Here is a 27,099-nt window from a genome sequence, read left to right as displayed (position 1 = left end):
CTGCTCAGTTCCCCAGGTTGTTTTCTTTGGCTGGGTGGAAGGGAAATGGCAGAAGTGTTCCTCAAGCTGATGCTGTGGGATGGGATCAGGAGTGCTGATTTTTGGCAGCAGATAGTCACTGTCACACTGAGTCAGCTCAGTGTTGTCAGATGGCATCCTCGGGAGGAATGTTTTCTCTTGATAGTTTTATCTTGGTTTTGGTGCTATTTGCCATCTCTTTTTGAACCTGTGCTCCTACTGAAAACAATGATCTTGCTTCTCCTCCTCTTTACTATTACAGCTGTTAGAAAATGAATTCCACTATGAGCAGCACTTCCAAATGCAGCTCCTCTGATGAGGCAGGGCATGTTCACAGAAGCATGATCATTCTCAGAGGAGCCTGGTGGAAGTGGGGTGGAAGAACATCTGTCTGGAAAATGGAATGGCTCCTTTCCTGTGTGCTCACAGCTTGGCAGGGAGCTAAGTGGCTCCTGGTGGCTGCAGGGGAGATGCTTGCTGCTCACATCTGAAGCTCAGTTAGTGTTCATCCCTGAGACAAGTGATGTGTAGGGAGTTGCCATTTAGCAAGGTGTGTGAATTAACACCTAATGGAGATGGGTTTAGGGCATGCTCTGCTTTCACAGGGCGTGCAGAGCTGTTAAACACAGAGTATTCCACTGCAGTAGGCTGGGTAGGCAAATTGTCAGCTAAGACAGCTCAACCAGAGAGCTGATTTTTCTGGAAATCAATTTTGTGTGCCTGATTCTTTATGCTTTCTTTACAATTTATTTAGAACATGGTGCCACCAGATGATTTTAGGAATCCTGACCTTTGGAAGCAGATCTGGACTGTGAATGAAACGTTTATTCAAAGATTGCTGAGTTTCCCATCTGGAAGACTTCCTGTAGAGATAGCTAAGTAAGTGATGTAAGGGACAGGAGTGGTCTTTGGTGATTCTGCTTCTGAACTGAGCATTAGTGGGGCTTTGGGCATACAGAGCAGAGCTGTTTGTAACTACTGATTTTGGGACGTGCAGAGCTCTTGCTGTGCTTTCCTTGTCGTGCTTGTTGAGTAGTTTAGATCCTTGAGACTGTGTCATCTCTGCTCCAGTTTAGATGATTATGCAAGATGAAATTAAGTATCTAATTGCACATTGAAAAATAGCAATACATCTAAAGGAATATGAGAACAACTCAAAGATTATTGCTTCTATTTTAATAAAAGAGTATGCAAAGCAATTGAATGCAAGACTGGCTGTGATTTGAGCTGTCCTAAGTGCTGAGTCTTGAATGGAAGTTTAATCTAGAATTGTTTAGTCACATTTGAGTCAGAGTCCCATCCTTTACACAATCTAATTCATTAGGGATTAAATACAGGGGTTTTTATTTATTGCAAATGCTAATTTTTAAAAAGAAAACCTAATGTAACATTTCATGTGACTAATTTCAGTGAAATTGATGGAACGTTCTCCTCTGCTGGGTGCCTGAATGGGAGCTTTTTGGCACTGAGGTAAGTGGGTGGGTTTTTACCTGGTGTTCCTGTGGGCAGCATTAGTGCTGGCAAATCCTGGTGTCCCTTGTGTCCCTGGGACACCTTTCCAGGGTTTCCTGCCTCATTGGTGCTCTGATACCCTCCGTGGAAGCTCCTGCTTTCCTGCCCTGTGTTTTGTAGTGAGAGTGGCTCCAGGCTGTCGTGGTTGCTGCCATGTAAGCCAGCAGAGCTCATCACATCTGTCACCCCTGGGTTGTTGGTAATTCCAGGGCAGTTCCTTGCGTGGGCTGGTTCACATCCAAGTCCTTTTGTGTGATTTTCTTGTGGTTAGAGGAGATTTTTTTCTGGTTGTTTCTTAGTTGTTTCTAAGGTCATATAAAACATGGAAGTCTGATACATTTTAAATCCTTAGTCAGTAGGTCTAAAAGTCAAGGGGTTAAAGTCTTGGGTCGCTGAGAACACAGGATTGAGTCTTTCTGGGTTTTTCCCTTCGTGCAGCAATGACGATCATTACAAAACCAGCGCTAGATTCTCAGGGGTTGACATGAATGCTGCTAGACTACTCTTCCACAAACTCATCCAGCCTGAGCACGCTCAGATATCACAACAGGTTTGTGCTGTGTGTTTTCTTTACATTTGGGGTTATCTTTCTGGGTTACAGCTCTCCAGAAATATTACTGTTATGCTTGGTCCAGCCCTGTAAATAGATTTATTTACTCAATAATGTATTGACTGCAAATGTGTGAAACTGTGTTTTGTTGTGACAATTAGGTGATACATCAGCATATTCTATTTGAATATTTACTGTCATTGTCTAAATGTATAATAGTTTTCACTGAAGCTCTTAATTATTGTTTTCTAGATTAGTTTTCATATACATGGGGACTTGTTTAAAATCTCAATTGTATTAAAATAAACAGAATTTTCTGATGTGCTGCAGGTGGCAGCTAGTTTGGAAAAGAACCTTATTCCCAAACTGACCAGCTCCTTACCAGATGTTGAAGCTTTGAGGCTGTATCTCACTCTACCAGAGTGCCCACTGATGAGTGATGAAAACAATTTCACCACGTTAGCTATTCCTTTTGGAGCAGCTCTTCTGAACCTAGAAAAGGCTCCTCTGAAAGTTCTTGGTAAGAAACTGAATTTTTACTCTTAAAACTAAGGATCTGCAGATGAAAATGTACAGAAATCCCATCAGTGAAGACCTGGCCTTGGCAGCACCTGCTGTGTATTTACAGTTCCCTACAATTCCCCAGTGAGAAAGTTAAGGCTTAACATTGCTTGGTGTAAGAAAACACTTATTCTGTTGCTTCAGGGTGAGTTAACAGGCCATCCCTGTGAATTCATCTGCTATTGTAGTTTTTGGACTGATGCCATTTGGGAGGAATTAAGCTATGTAGTTCAGTGTAATTGATATGTGTCTTTGCTCTTTAAAGTGAAAATTATGTGGTCAGACAGCTAACAAGCTCTAAGCAATTTACAGAAGTGTTGCAGAGCAGATGTTAAAATGTCTTGGTTGTGACTACAGCACCTGTTCTGAGCTTCTGAGGCAGTTGATCTTCTCTTGCTGGTGCCAAGATGTGGTCTCCAAATATGCAGCTGAGAATAACTCTGTTTTTTAACTCTACTTCTTTACACTTTCTTGTTGTACTCAGCTTAAAGAAATTCAGCTTAAAGAACTGTTTTCAGAATATTTTGCTATTAATTGATTTCTTTTTGAGAGGGTACTTTCATTTTCCTCAGTTACGCTTTGCCATGTAATCTCAGTTTGGTTTTTTCAGTAGTTTTTGGTGTGAGAGAAAAGAAAAGCAAACTGACAGTTTTTTGAGCTCTAGATCCTTTTCCATAATTTTCTATTGCTCTCACTACTGTTCCCTTAAGATTTCAGGTTTTGAGCCATCTTTTCTTACCAAATGTTACACTGTGACACTGTCTGGATGAACAGACTTCAGGGGACTTAGATTTGATGTGTAACAATAGCACATTTGTTGTGCCGCAACTTTTTTTTTCAGAGTCTGCAGTAACTGATGCTTATGCTTTCTAGCCAAACATGTTTCTTAAGAAGATAACATAACATAGTGTGGCAGTGACAAGTACTAAATTTATGTATTCACCATGTGTTGACAGAAAATTGGTGGTCTGTACTTGAACCTCCCTTGTTCCTGAAGATAGTGGAACTCTACAAGGATGTCGTAGTGCACCTTTTGAAGGTGTGCAAGATGGGCCTTCCCCCTTCTGACAGAAGAATACTCACCAATTTCCTCCACACAGCCTTCAGAGTCCTGGAAATACTGCACAGAGTATGTTTGGTGTTTCTGAACAGTTCCTGGGCTGCTTGGCTTTGTCAGCATCTCTGTGCTGGGCAGTTGGTAGAAGCTAAGTTACTGATCAGTGTGAAAGATCAGAATTGCATCCACAGAAATATCTGTAGTTGTTCATCTGGACCCATGAATCATTGGGATTCTGGGTTCCAGTCTGACATGATGATGGAATTAACTGTTTTTTGGGAGCACAGAGTTACCCAGTCATTTGCTTCTGTATGGATTAAAGTGAGAGGTGGGGGGAGAAGGGGTGACAGCTCTGGGGTGTTTTGCAGATTGAGTATCTGGTGGTTTGGAGGGGGATTTTTTTGTGAAAAATAGGCTTAGATTATCTGAGTATAAAGGCAGGATCTTTATAACTATCTTGCTGCTTTGCCAATTAGCAGTCCTTGGGAAAAGACGTGTGTATTAGGAAAATGTGGATGCTTCTGGATTAAAATTGTACTGTAGAGACAAGCCTCCGTATAAAGTTACTTTTCCCACATCTCTCTTTTTTTAAGCTTATTGTTTTTAGATGGAAACTGTTCCTCTGCTCACAGGTAATAGTGTCCATACTATAACTAAGACTAGAGTTATTGAATCATAGCTCTGAAACCTGTGTGAATACAGGAACAGGTATTTATTCCCTAGTGCACATGAATATGTGCGTTATCACTGTTCCTCTGAGGTCACACGATGTTTCAGAGTGGCAGCCCTGTGATGCAATAACTGTAGGGCAGTTAATTGTATTTTCCTTCACTCTTTGGTGGAAGTTTGAATAGTCCATGTATCCATGTTTTTAACATTGTTTTTTGCTTTCTTGTAGGCACTGTTGTTTTTCTAGAATTTTTTTGGTAGCTGGGTATCTGTGGCTGATGTATGAAATGCTTGAAAAACATGGAAAAATATCCCTTTGAAAACTAATAAAAAAATAACTTGCACTTCCTTAGGTAAATGAAAGAGGACAAGTTATACAGTATGACAGATTTTACATTCATGAGATACAAGATTTGATAGATATCAGAAATGACTATGCCAACTGGTTCCAGCAGCAGGTATTGGGAATGGTAAGTTGTGTTGATTTTCATTTGGGTTTTTGTGGGTGTTTTCCTCCCATGTTTTGTGTTTGTTTTATCCCTTTAAAGAAATCCGTAGATTCTCTAAGCCTGGGGATTTTTTTCTTAATTTTTTTTAAATTTTTTTTTCATATTAATATCTTCAGAGATGAGCAGTGCTGAGCAGATTCATATCAGGTACTGGCTAAGGAGGAATTGTTAAGAAGGTGTTTTTCTCCTGGGGTATCATTCTTAGGACTGACACTGCTCAGTATTTGAACCTGTCAGTTAAAAAGTGATTCAGAATGCTGTCACTGAAGACTTGCTATGTCAAAAACGTTGGGAATGTAAGAATCCACAGCAGGAAAACATCCAGAATAATCTGAATTGCCATATTAGACAGGTCCAGTCAGTGAGCAAGCTGCAGCTGTCTTGGGTAATGAGTGCAGCAGGAGCTGCAGGGGCAGATAACTGATGGAATTTTCTACTTTGAGTTTGGCAGCTACAACTGAGATAATTAATTCCTGCATCTGTAAACAGAAGAGTGATAAGTGGGAGCAAATTAATGACTGTGCAGAGAATTAGTGACTTGGATAGGTTTTTGCACGGTTCCTTGACTTTAGCTTTGAAAGAATATTGTAAGTAATTTAATAAGTTTTCTCTAGCCACCCACATTTTATTATTTTGCAACAGTACCAGCAGATGCCATAAATTAATGTGTGGAAGTAAACATTTTAGGTGTGTAATTTTGTGCATCCAAGCAAACATAGTACGTCAACAGCCCTGGTTTTAAAGACTGATAAGCAGGGTGTTGAAAGACAAGCTTGTATTTAATAAACAAATTAGAATGTTTATGGTTAATGTTTATTTCTCAGTAAACCTTCTCTTGGGGGGAAGCAGTAAATAAATATTTATTAAATTCTACATCAGAGATGAGTAATTAATGCAGACACTAATGCTGCTTTTTCATCTTAATTGTTGCTACCTTTGTGCAAATGCTGTCATAGGATGTCAACCATGGATTAACTGAGGTAAGATTGGATGCAATCTGATTTCTTTTGAAGAATGTAAGGAAATCAGAAATGTTAAGGATTGTCTGCTGTGTTCTGTTGGGAGTAAAGCTTCAAATTAGCCATGGCTGTAATCTGAAAAAAATCTTTGTGGTGCAAAAATATGTAATTGTCTGTATTGCAAATTTGGAGCAGCAGTTGGAAAAAAGGGCTGCTCCTGTACCCACTAGCTGCAATAACAGTTCTGAAATGAAAATGCTAAGTGAGAGTGTCGTTTGTGCCTGGCTTGACTGACTTTTGTTGGGGTTTTTTTGTTTGTTTTTGGCTGAAGTACTAAACAATTAAAAATCTACTTAATGCTCCTAAGATGCTTTGGTTCTGCATTGATATTAAGTCAGGGTTGAGTTCTCTTTCCAGTAAAATAAATCTGTTAAATGAGTGTTGCTGTAAAGGTTTTTTTAACCAGGATTGTGGCTTTTGAATAAGCTGAGCTATGACATGGTTCTTCTCATTGCAGTTAACAGAGATCCCTGTTATAATTTGCACATACCCATTTGTATTTGATGCCCAGGCAAAGACAACTCTCTTGCAAACAGATGCAATCATACAGATGCAGGTAGGAGACTGTTTTTAATGGTTCAGATTCATTATTTTTTCCCTGAGTTGGGGACCCTGGGGGTTCCTGTTGTTTTTTTTGGTTTGGCTGGTTGGTGGTGTTGTTTTGGGGTTTTTTGGTTGTTTGTTTGTGGGTTTTTGTTGGGGTTTTTTTTGTGTTTTTTGTTGTTGGCTTTTTGTGGTGGATTTTTTAACTCTGTGTAATTTCTCCCCTATAAAAATCAAGGATCTAGTTTTAATCTCAGGGTGCGCACACAATAGACAGTAGTGGGGTTGGGATCACATTGAAATTCGACTGTTTTGTACTTGCCATACATTTCCAAGGAACTTCTTTTCCTTTCAGTAGTGAGATGGTTTTTTTATGTGTTATCAACCCATAGTATAGGTACAAAACCCCCAAGCAGCAATGAAAAACCCTAAACCCACAACCCAAACAAACAAACAAACATAAAACCCCAGGCACCTCCCACAACCAGGGAACAACCCCACCTCCCATATGAGCAGACTTGGAATATTACCTGGGTCATTGATCTGAGTCTGAAAATAACCAGATGATGGAAATCATGCTCAAGTAATGGGCTTGTGTAGGAAAATACAACCTTGCTCTTAATTAATAATAAATGTCCTTTATGTGCCTTTAAAAATGGGTGTGCACACTCAGTAACCAACATTTGATGGATTCAGGGAAATGTTCACATTAAATGTTTCTATTAACAATATTAAATAGTATTAAAACACATAAACTCTCAAGAGTTCTCTATTATATTCAGAATATTTGCAACAGCATTTTCTTTTTCAAACAATTTTAATACAGAAATTATCATGCAAGTTAAGTGAATTGTTTTTCATGCTGTGAATTAGTTTTTAATGTATGTGTGGTTTCATGCCAGATTTATATTAAACAGCTTACTCTTCATTAGATGAAATGCAGGATCTTTTTGCTTCCTTTTGTTATTCAAGGTATTTTGACTGGAATGTTAAAACCTGAGTTCTTACACTTCCCTGAAAGCAATGGGTAAAGGAAAAATATTTCCTGAAATCAAATACTTCCTGAGATACAAGGAATGCAAAGAAAACTTGGGCAAATTCAGTAGTTATTCCCATGTGCACTTCTGCTGGCCTGGTGATACTGACAGGAGTTTTTCACTTTGTTTTCCTGCAGATGGCTGTGGATCAGGCCCACAGGCAGAATTTGTCTTCTCTCTTCCTGCCAGTGTTTGAGTCTGTCAACCCCTGCCTGATAGTGATGGTGCGGAGGGACAACATTGTGGGGGACGCTGTGGAGGTGCTCAGGAAAACAAAGAACGTGGACTACAAGAAACCCCTCAAGGTATCACAGGACACTGCTCAGAGTGCTGGAGGATGGGTTTGCACATCTTTGGACACTCTGTGTGCAGTTCAGTGCTCACTGAGTTGTGTGTTTCAGGTCATTTTTGTAGGGGAGGAAGCTGTCGATGCTGGCGGCGTTCGCAAAGAATTTTTTTTGCTCATCATGAGGGAGTTGCTAGATCCCAAATATGGAATGTTCAGGTATTACGAGGAGTCCAGGCTGATCTGGTTCTCTGATAAGGTAGGCTGTGATCTATATTCAGTCATTTTAACTTGCAGGATTTATATTAATAATATATGAACATTGTAATTTGTGGTGGTTTTATGCCAAGAGTAGGAGCTGAAGCGAGTGTTCTCAAAAAAAGTTTAATTTCTTTGGCCATTGTTAGATCAAAACTTCCCCCATTCCTTGTTTACTCCTTGGTGGTTGTCCCCAAGCCTGCCAGGGTTTTAGGAAGAAGTAGCCAGAACAAGCTGATTCCAAGGGCAGAATCAGGAAATCCAGGTGCAGAGACAAATTCTGGGGGTGGCCTGTTGAACAGGGCTCCCTGTGTGCAGTTGCATTTGTGGGTGATGGGTGCTCGTGGGGTTGTACTTTCTTGGAAGGTTTGATCCCTGACTTTTGAGTCATCTTTCAAAGGACACTGACTGGGGTGGCTGGATCCCAAATACCTGAATATTTCCATTCCCAGAGGTGTGTTTAAAGCCTTGGTAATTAATTCTGAGGGTTTCAATAGTGAACTCTTCCCTCTTGCCCCCCAAAATAATTTTTTTTTAAAAATTGACATCTTAAACCGCTGAGTGGTGCAATAGGAAGTCAGTGACAAAGCCAGAACCTTAGTGCAGTATGGGTCCCCTGTAACACAGGATATGTTGCAGCTCAGCCTTTTTAATTTTAGGTAGAAAGGATTCTGTTCCCCTGGATTTCAGTCTCAGCTGGTTAAACTTTATTCTGTTTTCCTTGGTACTTACAGATACATACATATTTAAAGAAAATACGAATTAAATTCACTCAGATTATACTGTACTGTACGTTTCTTCCTGCACTCTGCAAGGTTAAAATAACTTCTTTATTTTAAACCATTTTGTCTGTTTTCTGTTCTTAGACCTTTGAAGACAGTGACTTGTTTCATTTGATTGGTGTTGTCTGTGGGCTAGCAATATATAATTTTACTATTGTAGACCTTCATTTCCCTCTGGCTTTGTACAAAAAGCTATTGAATAAGAAACCATCCCTGGATGACTTAAAAGAATTGATGCCAGATGTTGGCAGGTAAGCAAGAAAGAAGAACAGGTGTTGGTAGAAATTAATTTTGAAATCAGCATTTTCCTCTAAGAACATTACATTTCCTTTCCACAGTCACTGGGTAAACAGCTCAGAGTAAATTGTAGCCACTGTGTCATTTGGTACATGTGACACCTGCTGTTGTAAACACCTGTGTCTCAGTGCTTGGTGTTAGTGATTGTCTCTTCTGCTTTATGATCCTACAGGAATTTTAGGGCGGGGAAAAAAAACCCCTTGAAATTCAAACCCCTTGAGCTTTAGCCACTAATTTTATAAGCCTAAGTGTGAACATAGTTTCAGTCCTAAATTAAATCCATCAAGAAAATACTTTTGCTTATTTCAGGAACAAATACATGCTAAATATTTCCTTTTGACCAGGGGTTTGCATAGGACTGACTGGCAGGTAGGAGGCTCAAATGAACAGAGAAGGATGCTTGGTTGCCTCAGTGTTGTGGATGCCAAGGTTTTCATAGATTCAAGGAGAAATCAGAGGTGTCAGTGGAAGAGCCAGTCAGGGGTTTTTAAGTCCCAACTGCCTCTGCTTTGGGAACCCCTTAGCTGAAGTCTTAGGACAGGAATGTTCTCTCTTCACCCCATGGGATACCAGAAGGAAATGATTGCTTGGAATTTCCCAGCACTACACGAGGTGCAAGTCAGTAAGATAATGAATGAAATAACAGTAGAAAGATACTCCTTAAATTTGAATTATCAAAGCATAAGGAACACTTCAGGAAAATAAATCCATTTTTCTTTCCCCTGGTGCAAGTATTTTGTAACTTATTTTGCAGGGGAATGCAACAGCTACTGGACTATCCAGAGGATGACATAGAAGAAGCATTTTGTCTTAATTTTACTGTAAGTTTTATGTAGTGTTTGAAATATGTCTTGCAAGCTCACACCATCTATTTTAATTGCCTCTGATGGAGTGTTTGAACAAAAGCATCAGCAGCTGATTCCCATGAGGTTTAGCTCCTGTGTCTGCCATTCATGTTGCTTTAACTAAGTGGTGGGAAGAAGTATTTATGCAGTAAATAAGACTTGCACTGTTTTTCTTTGTTTCAAATAGATCACTGTGGAAAATTTTGGTACAACAGAAATTAAGGAGCTTGTTCCTAAAGGTGCTGACATTCCTGTAGTCAAACAAAATAGGTGAGTTCTGTGGGTTACAGTGTTGCTGGCTGCCTTGGGAGGGTTCCTGGGCTGCTGTAAATTCCCTTTGCTGAGCTCTGACACTGCTCTTGGAGGCAAACCTGCTTTGGCTGTTTTCCCAAGCTCTTCTCTGCTGTGCTGCTGCAAGAGCTGTCCTGCATTGACACAGACGGGCTGTGCCCCATCCCTGGGGGTGCTCAGGGCTGGGCTGGACAGGGCTTGGGCCAATTCTGGTCCCTGCCCATGGCAGGAGGTTGGACTAGATCTTTAGAGGTCCCCTTCAAGCCCAGTCATAAGCATTTTATAAGATTAAAAATGTTTGAGGTGCTGCTGATGCCTTGGAGTGCCTGCCTAGGACAGAGGCTAGACAAAGTTACTGATGTGGCTGTTTATTGAAGGCCTTCAGTAGTTACACCCTGGACAGCCAGAAGCCTTCCAGAGGCTGCCAAGCTGGACAGTGGTCACCAGTTTTTCAGGCAGATAGCAGTTTGGTCTGTTTGCACATCAGGGGTTAGTGCTCCAGTTCCAGCCTCAGGTAATGAAGTCATGTTCCCCCAGTTTGCTGCCCTGCAGTTCACTGCTGTTTGTGCTTTTTGGGGCCTGAGGCTGTCTTTGGGTCACAGGCCCAGAGGGATTGTTTTGTCTAAATAAATGTGAAGGGAGTTAACTAACACTGTGTGTATGGAGTTCAGAGTTGTGCACTAATGCAGTGTAGGATGTGAGAAAATAAAAAGCTGAACTCTTTAGGCCCCACTGCAGGAAGCTGAATATCACTGAAATTCAGTGAGTAATGATGAGAACTCTGACTTAAGGGCCATTATTACAACTCCTCATTCACACATGAGTATGATTGCAGTGAAGTCTTCTCTTTGTAGAGCAGATAACCTTAAATAAGTTAATCCAGTGTTGTTGTCAGAAGAGGAGTGACAGGAGGGGTTTTTTCCTTGGTCAGTGATTCTGTAACTTTTATTTATAAAAACAGCCTTTCCTGCCCTTTGTTCCCTTTCTGCTCCTGGAGGATAGGCAGAACATACCTGCTGGTGCTTTTGTCCCCTTTTTGCAGAATTTTCCAGTCTGTTCTTTAATCTTTGTGAGTTCTCTGTGCTTGTACTTCTCCCAGGCTAAAGGGAGAATTGAATGGAAAGAGCACAGTCCATGAGAACTGACTGCACATGGGAAACACTGTAGCTTTGCAGTCCTCTGGTGTAGGTTTGATGTTCTGTCACTGAGTGACTGTAAAATTGAATTATGGGAAAGGCTTCAAGGTGCCTATGGAATGCCTGCTGCATTGTTACCACACATTGTCTTGCAGTAATGAAGAATTCCTCTTTCCCAAGCTCTAAATGTTCCCTGATGCTTCAGTTAATTTTATAACATAAATTAGTTTATAAACTGTGACTTTTCCCTGGAGCAGCCTTGCACTGTTAGTGTTACACAAGTTACCTGCCCTGCATGGGTAAGGAGGAGATCTCATGGAGTGCTGAAGGGGAGGAGTGTGGATCACCACTTTGGTCATCTCCAGCGTTTTCAGTGCAGCAGCTTCAATAAACACATCATCTAAATGTGTTTCTGTGATTCTGTAAACTGCTGGTGATATTACTCAAGGGCTGGGGGTGGTGTTGAAATGCATTCTCTCTTTGCACATGAACATGTGTTGGTGGGATGGCTGTAATGTGCAGCTGAGGTCACTGCCAGTGCAGAAACTAAACAGTGTGCACTGGCATTGATTTCAGAAATTACCATAAATGCTGTATCACACCAAGAAGTTTTAGATCTTCCTTAAGTGCTGCTGGAGATGTTTCCAGCAGGATCTGAGAACTCCTTGTACCAAGCACAGATAACAGGCCATCTGTTTCTCAGTATCCCAGCTCCTTGGCACTGGTCTTTTTACTGTGCAAGACTCAAATGTCCTTTTGGAGTTGATTTGCATTTTTAGTGCAAATATGGTAATCTTTTTAATTTAAAAAAATAGAGCAGTGAGTTTGATTAGTAGCTTTCAAGACATTCCCTGGAATTCAGGCCTTTCAGCTTGTTGCCAGTGAGTCCAGTTCACTGCAATGCACACAAATAAGGGAGGTGTTTGTAGTGCCTGAAGTATATAACATTAAATGTTCCTGCTTTTCTGTTGCAGAATGCCTTCGGGGGTGTGCTGGGGAAATACATTCATGTGCCATTTTATCTTCACTGTGGTTGTAACATAAAGCAGACAATACAATGTATTGGGCTCCTTGTTGCTTCATTGTCTCTGCTCTGTTCTGTACAGAAATGGCCACTGGTTTACTGGTAGAAGGATGACCTGTACTAATTCCTCTTTATTTCCTTAACATAATTCTTTCTTTCTCTTTGTACAGGCAAGATTTTGTAGATGCATATGTGGATTACATCTTCAATAGATCTGTGGCTTCCTTATACAGTGCATTCCACGAAGGCTTCCACAAAGTGTGTGGAGGTAAAGTTCTTCAGCTCTTCCAGCCCAGTGAGCTGCAGGCAATGGTGATTGGGAACACAAATTATGACTGGAAGGAGCTGGAGAAGGTAAGAACCATAGTTAGCTTTTGCTTTTGTATCATTCTAATTTCAGGGTGCAAAGGCAGCTAGGTGTCCTCTTGAGCTCTGTTTTAATTAACTTGATTCCTGTTATTTATTGAGACCTTAAAACATCAGTGAATGGAGATCCTGAAATATTATTTACCTTCCTGCTTTAACTTTTTCCATCGAATTTCTGAAGGAGATCAGCCTTTGAGGAGAGGCAGAAAAATCCACAGAACCTTGAGGCAGCTATACAGTCTTTCATATTAGACATGAGAAAGTGAAGTGATTGCACAGAGTTATTAAAAGTAAATATTCTCGATTGTCAGAGCTCAGTGAGACTTGGTCTCTTTGGGATTGAAAATGCTTTGCAGTACAGGCATCTGTCCCTGTATTGAATTCAGACTGAGCAGCTGAAGAAAATGGAAAGCAGTAGTGTGTCACTTGCTGTGTGCCTGTACACAAACTGCATTCATTCTGCTGCAGTGTCAGCTTGTCCAACTGTTCTGTGAGCAAGCAATAACCTCATTTCCTGCTCATTTTAGAATACAGAATACAAAGGAGAATACTGGGCAGACCATCCTACAATTAAAATATTCTGGGAGGTTTTTCACGAGTTGTCTTTGGAGAAGAAAAAACAGTTTTTGTGTAAGTATTTGAAATCATTTCACAGAAGTTTCTAACTGAACAGGATCACTGGGATTTCAGGCTCTTGCTGTAAGAGGGCAGCTGTAAGTATTTGTCTGTAATAATGTGATTAACTATTTGGGGGAAAAAAAGCATGATAGAAAAAATTGATTGTGAGCTTTTCGCTCATTTTCTTGGGGGTGTCCCGAGTCATTCTGGGTGATGGGTAGTTACAGATCACAGTGGCTCAGAGCAGCATTAAAAAAAGAAAAGCCAACCCCCCAAAACACCAACAATCTAATCTGCTGGTGACATTTATTTGGTAACTAGGATATCTTTTCCTGTGCTTTGACATATAGCCCCCATCCTCCAGGTTTTTCACTGCACAGAGATGGAAATTTGGAGTAGGAACTGATTGTAAATCTGTCAGGGTGCTGATGTAAGTGGTAATGTACAGATGATAAAGTAAAGCTTGCTGTGAGTGAGGATTTGCTTAGAATAGATCACAGATTAGTTTCCAATTCAGATAAATTATTTACTGAACAAACTAACACATTCTGTGTTTACGAGATTCTTGGAAATTATCAGTGAAGATACAGCCAGTAGATTTTAAGTTAGAAGGTTCTGTTGCATGAAAAACTTTATCGTATTTTAAGGACTGTTTGGTTTCGTATGCTGAAATGAAATACTTTCCTTTATGGATCACTTGTTGAATTACAGTTATGAGCTCAGATGTAGAAAGTAGAGACAGGGTGAAGTCATTATTCCCTGTTTTCCAGACTTCACAGAATGTTGGTGTGAAAAGCTGGCCATTGCTGGAATGATTACAGAAGGCCAGCAGTGATTAGAGCAGCATATGTGACACAGAGAGTCTTCAGCTAGCTCCAATTACAAGCCTCTGTTTTTTCTTGGCAGTGTTTCTGACAGGCAGCGATCGGATTCCAATCCTTGGGATGAAGTGTCTGAAACTGGTCATCCAGCCAACGGGAGGGGGAGAAGATTACCTGCCCGTAGCTCACACTTGCTTTAATCTTCTTGATCTTCCAAAATACACTGATAAAGAAACCCTGAAATCTAAGTTGATCCAGGCTATAGACCACTATGAAGGTTTCAGTTTAGTATAACTTGAGAAATGAAAGTTCCGTGTACCGTGGGATCATTGAGTTTTCGTGTCTTTCTTGTGGTGGTAAATTCAGTGGATTAAGTGATGCAGTTGATAATATAACTGATTATTTGCAAAAAATGTTCAGTGGTATGGATATACATGAGAGCCAAAAAAATCATTTCCAAAACTGAGGAGCTGTCTTAATACATACCTTCCTGTACAGAGCCATGTGGATTTTGCCATCTTACAATAAAAATGAGAGTATTGTGAATGGGAGTCAAGTTTCACTAGCAAGAATTAACATTTCACCTTATGCAAACAATTTGGCGTGTGAGTGCATGAGAGACTTGCTTCAGTTTTTCAGATCACTTAGTAAGAACATTTAACTTCTTCCCTGATAAATTCACTTGGTAACTTTTCATTTTGTAAATAATAAATTTTTGTGATAAAATAGTTCTGTTCCAATACCAGTATGGTTTCTATTGCTTGTAATTGAATATGAGCTTATTTTATGGCTTTTAACAAAAAAAAAAAAAAAGTGATTACTCTGATTTCTGAAGATATCTATTTTTCTGGTTTGTTTTAAGAACCTTAATAATGAAAGTGATTGTTCAAGAGACATTCATCTTCACAATGTACAATCCATGAAGCAGTCACTTAGTGCCGATACAAAACCGCATCCAATGGCACTTTTAACATGTGGATGGACAAGCTGACTTGAGACACTGTTTTCTTTTTAAGGACTGATTCTGTAATTAAGTGGACACAGTTATAAAAGAGGTTAATTTATGATTTGAAACCTCTGCAGTTGTGTGTCGAGAATACAGCTGAAAAGAAAAAGGTGCACCAGCCAGTTGGTGCTGTCAAGAGGTTAAAACGTTTATTTTTAAATGCTGAAAGCGTAGTTTATGGTTTCTAATAGAATTTTCACTTTTTTTCAGATAAATGCATTTGAAATAACCTTTAACACCCCTCTCCCTTTTTTCTTAAGATTTTATTTTTAGTATAATTGCCCTGAGACGATTGTGCTTAGCTGGACACTTTTGGATTTGACTTTTCCTTCTCTGGTTAAATTCCAGATTTTGTGGTGTTAATGCATATGTGACTTGCAGCTGTGAAACAAATATTTATTTTTTTTAGATTTTTAAATGCAGTGAAAAAATTCAAGCTATAATAAAAGACTTGAATGAAAACCTTTGTTGGTTGATGTGTACGGATGCTTGCAGCAAGCAGAGTTCTTCAGCTGGAGAGGAACTTCCAGTGCATTAAATTGGAGAGTACAACTAGGAAAAGCAGGGAAATGCAGTCATTGCAATAAACTGTATAACATCCAGTTTCTGTGCTGGCAGTATATATTGATATAATACAAAAAAAAAAAAGGTCAGTACAGTTAAATTTTCCTTAACAGTGTTTTTTACAGCTTTCTCACACAGTGTAACCTCTTAGTAATTTCTTTGTATGCAGCCCATATTCCATCTTTTCCAACATTTGTTACCTGGCTCGGAAATCCTCCCTCTTGCAAAAGACAAGGAACCAACAAAAGCAGCTTAATCTTATTGTGCATGGAAAAAGAAAAGGAGAAAAGAAAGAGGAAAAAAAGGTATTATGCAGTCATTTTACCAGGTAATACTAAAACACCATTTTTTATTGTGAAACACCAAGATTGCAAGGGTAGATATTCAAAAGCTAGGAAGTGGCTAATGTAAAATTATCTTCTTCCTGTCTCCCCTGTGTATTATTGCATGTCCAAGTGCTGGTTTTTCCCCATGGGAGTCTTGTTTCCTGTGATGCACAGAGTTGGTGTTTACTCAGAAAGAAGGGCTTTATGTGCAGTTGTGCACATGAAGTGTGATTTGGTCCATATCATGCAAATCCAGTGGTACATGTATGTGTTTCATTTCCCTGTGAGATATTCTCTGGTTTTTGCTGTATTGGATTTCTAGTCAATGTCAATGTTAACCTGAAGGGTGACTAAAGAACCTCATTCTGTAGTGAGGGCTCAGAGGCAGAATCCAAGCTGTAATTCACTTGCCCACTTTTGGTGCCCAGTTGAGGATGCACTGAACATCATAGGTGTCCTTCATTTTTGATGTGCAGTTCTTGCTGACTAAACTGCTGTGGCAGGTGCTTCATGTTGCTGCAGCATGAGGCAGACACGTTTCTTACTCTCTTGGAACACAAGTGGACTTGAGTTTGGGAGGAGGGTGGTGGTGCTGGAATGGTTGGTTTAACATCAGTGGTTGGCTTAACATCCCCTTGAGAGGCCACTGGCAGAGCAGGACTGGAGCCACTGTCCTCAGGACAGCATTCACCTGAGAATTCTCTGCAGCTCTGGCTTGGTTTTACTCACTTCTGCAGGAAATGCAGTTGGCTCCTGCAGTGCTGAATGCTCCTGATTATCTTACAGGTGTCAGTTCACTCTGCAGGGAGGCAGTGCCCAGTTGTCTGTGTAACAAGGTGAGGGACTTGTGTGTGATACCAGAACGATTAATAGTGGTGGCATCACTTGTGTCAGCAGTTCAAGGCTTCCTGCAGTGCTTGTGCTGCCCTCAGTTCCCTTGGCAGCCACGGCAGCCCTGGGCAGCACAGCTCTGCTGAAGCTGTGCCCTGAGGCAGCACCAAGTGTTTCCTCTTGCTTGGATCAGGTACCATTTTGTATACCATATTTGATGCTGTGCAACGTGTAAGAAAGGGGGAAAACCCCATTTTCTGTGTAGCTGAAATAGCCATGATGTTAGTGAAGAAAGCCTAGAGCTTTCCTTTTCCTCAAACCTTCAGTTACTCAGGAAACCTTGGGTACCACTGCTTAAAAGGGTAACACAAACAACTGGGGAATGACAGTAGTTTGGGCTTCAGGGGGAGCATTTTACAATAATTAATTTTTAAAGTATTTTTATTTGATGATTGGATTAGCATTTGATAAAGATTCAGAATTGTCACTGGACGAGACCAGTTGTATGTCAGACTTGTCATCATGACTGCTGAAGGAGATTTGCTGTTGCCAGAGCAGTGCAGCCATGGGCTGGATTCCACATGAGTACAGGGATGGAGGTTGCGTTTGCATGGCAGAACTACCCAGGCTCTGTGAACTGCAGGTACAGCAGATGTTTGTCCCTCATTTTCCAGGGCAAAGGTAAGAACCCAGTGTAGAACTGTTGAAGCAGTGAGCCCTGCTTAAACATAATGGTTTGTCTCCTTTGGCACTTTATGGGAGTTGCTATTAATGAGGCTATAACTCATCACAGAGCTTTGAGCCATGGTCTTCCCTTTAAGAATGTTTATAAACAGCTCTGAAGAGGGTTTTAATTCACTGCACTGCTCTCTGCTGCAATAAACTTGATAATGAATAAAGCTCAATGTATTCAAATGTAAATCACTATAAAAGAGAGCTCCTTGAAGGCACACGAGGTTCTGTAGTTAAGATAAATGTAGATAAAAGGTTTCATGTAATAGTACAGTTTTCAGCTCTGGTAGAGAGTTGAACCCCTCAAGAGTGGCTGTGTTGGCCTTCTGTGAGCAGCCAGAACCAGGTACTTGTATATCCTGTGAGGAGTTACCTTACTCAGTTTTTGAAGGGGAGTAGATAAAAGAGGAAAAACAAAATACTTGTTTCCCCTGACAAGAGTCAGGGTCCCATTGCTTACCAAGTGGATATTTCTAACTTGCCAGGGCAGAGTGGGGTTTGGGTGCACTGATTTTCAGCCTACTGGTTTGGTCCTTCAGTCTACTGTCTGTGTTGGTGTTGGTCAGGTCTGGAGCAATGACTGCAGTAACCCCAGCTAGACATTGAAAGGTGTAGAGCATCTTCTGTCACCTGCTGTCACCAGATTAATACAGCTCCTTAGAGCCCCAGGAAATGCCCCTGAGTGTTTGCCTGCTCTGTGTGCACAGTTAATCCATGAGGGAGCTCCACCAGGCATGGTTTCTGTACGCTTGAGTTCCCTGACCATGTGACTGAGTCCTCAGGTTTTTTATTTTCTTGAGGAAGGGAGCCAGTTTGTGCCTATACACAATTTTTCTCTGTGCTGCTGCCTCTTACACCAAGTGCCTTTCTGAGAATGCTAAAGCTTGGTAACTGCAAACCTTTGCCTGTCCCTGCTGCAGGGCTGTTGAATGAGAAAGATGTGTTACCTTCCAACCACAAGGCAGCTGGGGCTGGGGGGAGCTCTGGCCATGGCAGGCACCCCAGAACTGTGCTGAAATACCTTACCCACAGCCCTGCTGGTCTGAACAGTGAGCTCCTGCATGTGCCCTGGGTTTGCACATAACTATTGACTCTACAAAACAACAGAATAAGGTGGGGCAGGTGCCACGAGTGCCATCAGAGCCCCCTACATTAGCCAGGACAGCACTTGGCATTATTGTTTTTCTCCAGCCAAAGGCACATCAGTTTCAGATTAGGAAAATGAGGTTTGGGACTCTCATTCCACATGGGAAGTACCAAATTAGTAACTTCAGACAAGTTGGTGTGTACAGTGCTGGTGGGGATCTTGATCTCACCAGTGCTCCCGGCTGGTCTTACCAGCAGGTGATGGATCCTCACCTGTGCAGTGAATGCAGGTGCTCACTGCTCCCCTCCATGAGCCTCAGTGCAGGAGGAGACAAAGGATGAATGTTACACAGAGACTTCACTTTGAGTAGAGTGCACAAGTCAAGGCTCCTTCCCTTTTCTGGGCAAATACAGCAGTGTGTCTGGAAGGAGGAGCACACTTGGCAGACTGTAGCTAAACCAGCTTCCAGTGGGAGTTGTACCTGCCGTGTCTTTGGAGAATTTCATAAGTAATGAGTGTGATTTTTGGTGGCCTGATCCTGCACAGAGGCTCTGTGGGAGCCCCTGCAGCAGCAGTTTGGGGACTCTGGGTGCAGCATCTCCAGGGTCTGAGGCTGTGCACTGGCAGGGGATCCTGACCAGGTGCAGTATGACATCAGGAGGAAGCAGAGGGGGAGGGTAACTGAGATAAGGAAGCCCAGCAGTGTCTTTGGATGAGGAGGTGGCTGGAATGGCCCTGCAGGCTGAGGTCAGGCCCTGCAGGGATTTCTGTCAGTGCCCAGGAGGGAATGCTCAGTTTTAGTCTGGAGCAGGAGGGTGGTGATGCTCCACAGGGCCTCAGGCCAGTTCTCCATAGCATTCAGCATTGCTGGGGTGGTCTCTGTGGAGCCCAGTGTTGGGAGCTGCTGTAGGATCCAGGGCTCCCTGTAGGCTCCCTCCTGCTGGGGGAAGGAGGGTCCCCCCCAGCCGAGGCTTGGGCTTGGGAGCAGGGCTCTGCCATTGGAGGGATGGTGGATAATAATGGTACAGAGCTAAAAAACCCATGGCCAAACAGCTAAATCCCACCCAAAGGTGTTTGTGGTTTGTTTCTAAGGCCTCTCAGTTTGTGTTCCTTTGTGGCTTTCGACATAAGTGAGTCTGTAGTTGGTGCACGTTTGCTTTGTGCAGGGCTCTGTCCCGGGTGATCCTGGTGCAGGAGCTGCTCCCGGGGAGCCTGGGCTGCCCCTGCAGGGCACATGGCAGCGGGGTGTGCAGGGAAACACAGTTTCTCTGCTCTGTGAGGGTAAAAACAACAGTGCCACGGTCAGAGAGCACTTGGGGTGGTGTCCCTTAAGGAAGTCCTTTAAGGACCTGTGGTGGTGTCCCTGCTTCCACCTGCACCCCCAGGCAGGCCGGGGGAGGCTCTGGCAGTGCCTGGCTGGGGTTTTGTGGGCTGTTGTTCCCAGGGCTGTGCTGCTCCCGGGAAAGCTGTGCTGGTTCATCTGAGGCACAGACCCTCTCCACCTGCAGTACAGGTGCTTCCACAAGGATACAGGGAGATGGAAATGGGCCTCCAGGAGCTCTGGGAGCCCTGTCCCAGCTAAATTTGCCCAGCTCCTCTCCAAGGTGCCAAGGCAGGGAGCTGCACAGTTGGTGACTGCTGCTTTACTTCAGTGCCTCTGCCTTTCTGAGCCTTGGGCCTCCTGCTGGGGCAGCAACCAGCAGCTCTCCTCCCTTGGTGCACCATTATCATCATCATTAATTCTGTTATTTTCCAACTGAGTCCTAACAGTCTGTGTCTTCTTGAAACTGCCTAGCAGAGAGTAACTCAGGGTCCAACTCCATGACTTCTCAAGGATTTACAGCTAGCTTGGTGCACCATTGTCACCTAGACATGGCCAGTTGGTTTAGCCTGAAATTCAGCCTTCTGCACTGGGTTTTATTCTCCAGTCACTTTGTAGATAAGTGAATCGTGCAAATAAATGCAGCTGCTTTTCAGTTTGGCTGTTCTGGTTCAGTATTTAAGCATAGATTACTGAGCTTGAGGTACTCCCCTGGCTCTTCCTTTTCTCACTTTTTTTCAGTTTGATTCTGGGTGCTGGTTTCATTAGAATGCTGGGCTCCTGTAGCCCCTCCTAAATGGATGTTGTCTGTCCCTTTGTTGTTAGGCATTTAAAAATACTACCTATTTTCCATCAAACACTAATTAAAAATGTACTGAATTCAAGCCAGATCCATAGGAAATACATGGCCTTTAAGAAGAAATGATGAGAAGATGTTGAAATATGTGGTTCTTTAAATACTTTTGCAAGGTCATTATTGTGTCTGATATACCAGAATAGGCTGGAAGGTGGCTGGGGCATGGCAAACAAATGCTTGTACTTTGCTTTTTTTTCAGGGCATCTATTCAATAGAAATACTAAGGGCTAAGATGCTTTCATTGGGTAGTTATGTAAATTATCAGACAAAATAAATGCTCTCCTCTTCTGAGATTGTACAAATTACAGCTGGACCTGGACATGCTTTGCCATGCTTCCAGATTTCATGCAAGGTGCTGACTACTTTGGAATAACAAAAAGCTGTGAGAGCAAATGTTTTCTCATGCCCACCACTGGGCTCATCACCACATTAAATACTCTTGGAAGACAGCACCTTGCTGTGGGGAAAGGGCAGGGTGTGAAATGGAGGAGTGAGACAGTTTGGGGTTCCTCTTCTGTTCAAATAATATTATTGAAGACACAAGAAAGAAAAAAATGCAGAACTTCATCTAAGTGCAGAAAAAGGTGCCGCTGTTCAAGAGGAAAACTGTTTTCAAGTCATTCAGAGTAGTAAGTAATTGATGGAAAAACATCTTGTGTGCTGAGTCTAACTGGTTTTAATTCTTTGTGCCTCAAGTGTGTGAGTTTTATCCCCTGGTTTTTTTCTGCCAATACAAATCAATTTCTGTTTGAGAGGTGGTGGTTCAGAAGTACAGGGGAATGCTGCACACAGTGAGGTGTCACAGGTGGGAAGCTGATTAAACTGGGCCCCGAGGGCCACTGGAAGGGATCTGTCAGTGTCTGGGGTGTGCTCAGCACAGCTGCAGCCCCCAGGGAGCCCCGGGACAAACCCAGAACAATCCAGGGCAGCCTCAAGCAGGGCAGGTGGAAAAAAGCCATTCCAAATGTGATGCCTTCTTTAGCCAGGGTACAGCTTGACTTTATAGGGCATCTTTGGTAAGTTTGTGAGGTATAGCTAGAAATTAATGGAAACCAGAAATCAAATGACAGTTTTAATAGACTTTAGAACAGAGTGTACGAGTATAAAACACTGGTTTTGTATTTCAAAAGTTGCAGGAAGATAGCCAGTCATTTTAAACAGTCTTCTACAAAACATATGCCAGTAGATTACATAAAAGACACTATATACAATATAAAAGAGCAGAAACCAATCCTCACTGTAAAAATAATTTAAAACAAAGTATTTCAATTTAAAATATCTCCTATAGCACAAACTAATACATTGTGACATGCAAGTGAAAACTAAACATATTGCATTCTTTAATGTAGCCAAATAAGAGCTGTGTTAAATTTGGACAATGAGACGACATGCCAGCATTTCCCGATGAATACAGGAGGCTGTTCTTAAATATTTATTAACTGTTGGTTTATGTTCAAAGAACAGCTGCTATACATCTTCCAAAATGTAATAAATATTAAAGCAAAGTATATGAATAATCTACATCGTTGAGTTCATTTGGGCCAATGTTGAAAAAGTGGTTTATAGAAAAATGCTGTTTCACCGACTACTGCACTGTGCAATTGTACAAAATAGTTCTAAAGGCTTGGAAACAATCTGCACTTGAACATTTGCAACATCCAGTTTTAAGGCAGCCTCACACTTGAGAGAGCAGAGTGGGAGAAGCCGCTTTGCTGTCGTGTCCAGGGTGGAGCTGGCAGCTGGAGGAGATTTCCCAGCTCGCTCAGGAGCTCAGGCCAGCAGGAGTTAATCCACGTGGAGCTCCTTGGCAGCATAAACAGAGGCTCCCACCACTGGAGCCCGTCTCTCCTGGGCTTGGTGCATCCGTGAGCAGGAAGAGCTTCATTTCTGCGCCTTCTCACGCTGGGAGGAACACTCTTCTCAACTCTGTTCCACACTGGAGCCTTGGCAATTCCTCCAATGCTGTTTATAAAGCAAGCTGCTCTAGATGTGACCGCTGGATCCAGCGTGACAGCCTCTGACTGGGGGGATCCTTTCTGTTTACACTGCTGGATTCTCACTGCTAGGGAGCCAATGTCAACAACGCTTCATGTCCACAGGAAGTCAAACACTCAGCAACCTCAGCATTTCCACAGCACTTCTTGATCAATCTAAAAACCATTGGATTCCTCAAGTGCTGCTGTCTTGTTTCCATCTCACTATCTGCTTGCAATTAGGTTTGTCTCAAACATACAAAGGAACTGTTAAAGCAAAAACAAATTAGCTGCCACAGTAGGTCTTAGAAAATGCCAGTGTTTAATGACAGACTAGGCGTGAATGAAAGGTTTAGCAGAAGTGTAAGAAGATTTTAAATAAACCAAAGTGTTACAAAGCAAGAGGTGTGAAAATACCATTCTTTGGTCTAAATTAGCTGTTCCCTTTATATTAGTTTAACATTCCAATGGCTTTTTCAAAACTGTTTAAAAATAATATAAGCTGAAATTTATTAAGCAAAAATATGTATTATATACATGGATGCCTGATCAGACAGATGAACTTAAAAGTGAACATAGTGACAGTTGTTTAGATAATCCTAGTACCTTAAAAAAAAGATGAGTTAGTGTTGAGTGCGCAGTAATAGATTTTTATTGAAAAAGGTAAAAAACTAAGCATGAAAATCTGTTTTAGTTATTTATAAACACTACATCCTTATGGTTTTGTTGCTCTAAATTCAGCCGTAAACATTCATTCTGACATGCCAAAGCTCCTATTGCTGGTGGGAAGTTCCTGTAACCAGTCAGCGATCGCTTCACGGCGCGTTGCTCGCATGTTCCGTCCCTGCGGCGTCGTTGGTCTCAGCTGATTCCTCAGCTGCCAACTCCTCCTGCTCGGCTCCATCCTCCCCGAATCCAGGCTCCTCTTCCCGCTCGGGAGCATCCTCATCCTCTATGCCATTGTAAAACTCCTCCATCTCACTCTCATCCTCCACGTCCAAGCTCTGGCTGCGGCACGAGCCGCTCTCGCTGCTGCTGCCGCAGGAGCTGGAGGAGATGATGTCGTCCTCGGAATCCGAGTACACCTCAGCACCGTGGAAGATGTAGCGGTTGGGCGGCAGAAACAGATACTGGGAACCTGCAACAGAATGTCAACAGTCAGGGACGTGCTGGATACAAAAGCTTGTCGTTAGAAAGTGCCTGCATAGATCTGTTTTCAACAGTGGCTCTTAACTGACAAATCAGATGGCATGAAAATGCATTTATGCCCATGTGTGTGCATTTATTACAAAGGACAGAAGAAATGCTTCATTGGAAATTCAGTGTTCCTCCTCCCCCTCCCTGTGACACCAAAGGGAATTTATGCTGATTGTTCAGTGGCTGTTTTATGGGAACACATTCCCAGCTAGACTTCCTCTACCTGTGACAGATCAGGAGCCCCTGCATGGAGTATCAAAGTCTAAACCCAGCCTTTCCTTTAGAGAATTGCACCTTAATTTCTGACTCCTCACATCAGTTACAAGACTGCACACTGGAGGGCTTCCTTGGAAAGGAAGATTTTTAAGTCCTGTGAGATTTTTAAGTCCTGTCATTACTTTGTCTTCCAGCTCTACTGCAATACCAAATCATGCTCTACTGTGACCAGCTTCTGAACACCTCAGGATCAAGCTAACTTTTCTGAAAATGCATTTGAAAATGTTACAAAGGGATTTATTTTTTGATACCTACCTTCAACCTCCTAAACTTTGATCTTTTAGGTGAGGATGTAATCACTGATTTTTAAACCTGTTATGAAATACAGAAAATATTTCCTACTGGCTTCTCCAAAAGAAATAAATGGTTCAATGAGAGTTATGTAGCCACTTGTCTGAACAAAAATAGCCACCAAAAGCCACTGATTGCCTCAAGAAGAATTTATTTATCACTTTAAAGTAAGTCTAGCATAAATGTATCAGCCAAAAGGAAGCAAAATACTGAAAAGCATTAACACTTACCATCCAGCCTTTTGCTAATCTGTTCTTTTGCAGATCTGTTTACCCAACACTTCTTCAATATTTCACTCTTTTCTTTATTTTCTCCATCATTAGATCCATTTTCCTTCATTGTTTCAGAGTTCATTAGCTCATTAGTAGGATTTTCAGGGTTTTCTGATGACACCTGTGTGTCCCGAAGCGTCTCCTCTGAGCAGGTCCCTTTAGTTTCAGAGGCAGGCTCACAGTTTTCTAGCTTACATTCAGGTGGGTGTTGTGACACCACGGCAGTATCGGGTGGGCTCATCCTTCCTGGTGAGCTGGAGCCTTCAGAAATGTTCAGAGGGGTTGGTGGGAGCTCAGCTGAGAGCGCTTCCAGCTCCTTGTGCGGCCGTGGAGGCTTCTCTGTGATTTCCGAAAGTTTCACCGAGTTGTAGCAAAGTTTTGTGTACTCACTACCCAACCTCTGACACAATTCATTAATAATAACATCACAGTCTCCGAGAAGCTCCACGTCAAAGTGAAGATGAGGCAAAGGTTCCCTATTAATTAAGATCTGAGGCACTTCATGGGGGATGGAACCTACAGGTGGAAAAGAGAATTCAAAGGTGGTCACTTGGGTTTTACTTCCAGCAGAGACCTACTGAGAAAGCTCAGGCTTCTCTTCATGCCTTCACGTGAAACAAGGCAAAACCAGCCAGGTCAGGAAGAAGGCAAGCCAGTCCCAAATGTAACAACGGTGGTTTCAGATGCTGTGCCTGCTGTAGCCTGCTTAGATGGGTTTCCCCCCCATTTTTTTCCAGTTAAAAGCATTTCTCAATCACTGAGAAACATATGCACAGAAATACTGGCTACAGTAATATTAAAGATTAAAATTAGTACAGTAATATCTTCAAATGATGTTGATTTTGTGCATTTGTTTTATGTACTTAAGTGCACATGAGGAATTACTGCTTTTGAGATGCTTCCTTTCTAAAGCCTTCAAGCTTTTCTACAGCATTTCACAAGCACAGAGAGAAATGAATCTTAGAATGGAGTCATTCAGGTTTGAGAGAGCAGTTTTTCAGATAATAATATAATTACCTGAGATTTACCTAGAGTGTAGAAAAAGCATTTAGAATTTGTTACTTTCTCAATCTTGCATTTCAGCTTTACATAGGCAAGCAGCTCTCATCTTACAATTTTGTGGTGCTCACTGAATTGAACCAAAGATGTTTCTAAGACCTTGGAGATTCTTAACTGAGAATCCCACTTCTAATCCAAAATTTGTAAAGAAAATATTGCCAGAGACATTCACTTACTTGGAATCAATGCTACTGGTCTTACTTTGAGTGAAGACCCAATGACAATGAGGAGATCCACTTCATTTTTGTCGTACTTCATGGCACGGTGGAACTGCTCAGGCAGGTTCTCCCCAAAGAACACAATGTCCGGCTTCATGATGGCCAGCAGCTCCTCGGGGGGACAGCGGGGACAGCGGGGCACCACCTGCACACAGCAGCCAGTTACTGCCTGCAGGGCTGCCCTCTGGAACCCCCACATGTGCCACAATCCCCTGTTAGTGCCTGCAGGGCTGCCCTCTGGAACACCCACATGTGCCACAAACCCCTGTTCCTGCCTGCAGAGCTGCCCTCTGGAACACCCACATGTGCCACAAACCCCTGTTCCTGCCTGCAGAGCTGCCCTCTGGAACACCCACATGTGCCACAAACCCCTGTTCCTGCCTGCAGAGCTGCCCTCTGGAACACCCACATGTGCCACAAACCCCTGTTCCTGCCTGCAGAGCTGCCCTCTGGAACACCCACATGTGCCACAAACCCCTGTTCCTGCCTGCAGAGCTGCCCTCTGGAACACCCACATGTGCCACAAACCCCTGTTCCTGCCTGCAGAGCTGCCCTCTGGAACACCCACATGTGCCACAAACCCCTGTTCCTGCCTGCAGAGCTGCCCTCTGGAACACCCACATGTGCCACAAACCCCTGTTCCTGCCTGCAGAGCTGCCCTCTGGAACACCCACATGTGCCACAGCCCTGTTAGTGCCTGCAGGGCTGCCCTCTGGAACCCCCACATGTGCCACAATCCCCTGTTCCTGCCTGCAGGGCTGCCCTCTGAAACACTCACAAATGTTTCCCATGCACTTATTTTGGCAGAGACAGGGAAGTTTCAGTGATATTTTCTCATTTCATTGCTCTGTGGATGTACAGGCAACTACACTTCTCACTGCTGCCTGCAGC

The 27,099-nt window shown here is 42.4% G+C and overlaps 2 protein-coding genes across 5 annotated transcripts in view; one reads left to right on the top strand and one right to left on the bottom strand.

The window, feature by feature from the left end:
• The window catches only part of HERC4 (HECT and RLD domain containing E3 ubiquitin protein ligase 4), a 29,348-nt gene extending 13,681 nt beyond the window's left edge, over nt 1–15,667 (top strand). For 3 of the 4 annotated variants that reach the window (XM_005428501.3, XM_031063221.1, XM_031063222.1), the window contains exons 10-25: nt 773–897; nt 1,429–1,488; nt 1,969–2,080; nt 2,411–2,600; nt 3,598–3,770; nt 4,721–4,837; nt 5,833–5,856; nt 6,353–6,451; nt 7,613–7,780; nt 7,877–8,020; nt 8,886–9,052; nt 9,853–9,919; nt 10,131–10,213; nt 12,565–12,748; nt 13,288–13,390; nt 14,285–15,667. In XM_005428501.3, coding sequence (XP_005428558.1) covers nt 773–897; nt 1,429–1,488; nt 1,969–2,080; nt 2,411–2,600; nt 3,598–3,770; nt 4,721–4,837; nt 5,833–5,856; nt 6,353–6,451; nt 7,613–7,780; nt 7,877–8,020; nt 8,886–9,052; nt 9,853–9,919; nt 10,131–10,213; nt 12,565–12,748; nt 13,288–13,390; nt 14,285–14,493 — 2,025 coding nt within the window. In that variant the 3' untranslated portion in view covers nt 14,494–15,667. The remainder of the gene's footprint in view (nt 1–772; nt 898–1,428; nt 1,489–1,968; nt 2,081–2,410; nt 2,601–3,597; nt 3,771–4,720; nt 4,838–5,832; nt 5,857–6,352; nt 6,452–7,612; nt 7,781–7,876; nt 8,021–8,885; nt 9,053–9,852; nt 9,920–10,130; nt 10,214–12,564; nt 12,749–13,287; nt 13,391–14,284) is intronic. The other variant, XM_031063223.1, reaches the window with a different exon arrangement.
• Nucleotides 15,668–21,981: 6,314 nt separating this feature from the next.
• The window catches only part of SIRT1 (sirtuin 1), a 13,793-nt gene continuing 8,675 nt past the window's right edge, over nt 21,982–27,099 (bottom strand). Inside the window, exons 6-8 of the mRNA XM_014310130.2 lie at nt 26,167–26,353; nt 24,890–25,447; nt 21,982–24,033 (exon numbers count right to left, since the gene is read on the bottom strand). Coding sequence (XP_014165605.1) covers nt 23,711–24,033; nt 24,890–25,447; nt 26,167–26,353 — 1,068 coding nt within the window. The 3' untranslated portion in view covers nt 21,982–23,710. The remainder of the gene's footprint in view (nt 24,034–24,889; nt 25,448–26,166; nt 26,354–27,099) is intronic.

The sequence above is a fragment of the Geospiza fortis genome, unplaced genomic scaffold, assembly GCF_000277835.1.
Source record: "Geospiza fortis unplaced genomic scaffold, GeoFor_1.0 scaffold614, whole genome shotgun sequence".
NCBI classification, from domain to species: domain Eukaryota; kingdom Metazoa; phylum Chordata; class Aves; order Passeriformes; family Thraupidae; genus Geospiza; species Geospiza fortis.
This window is presented reverse-complemented; position numbering and strand designations above follow the sequence as displayed.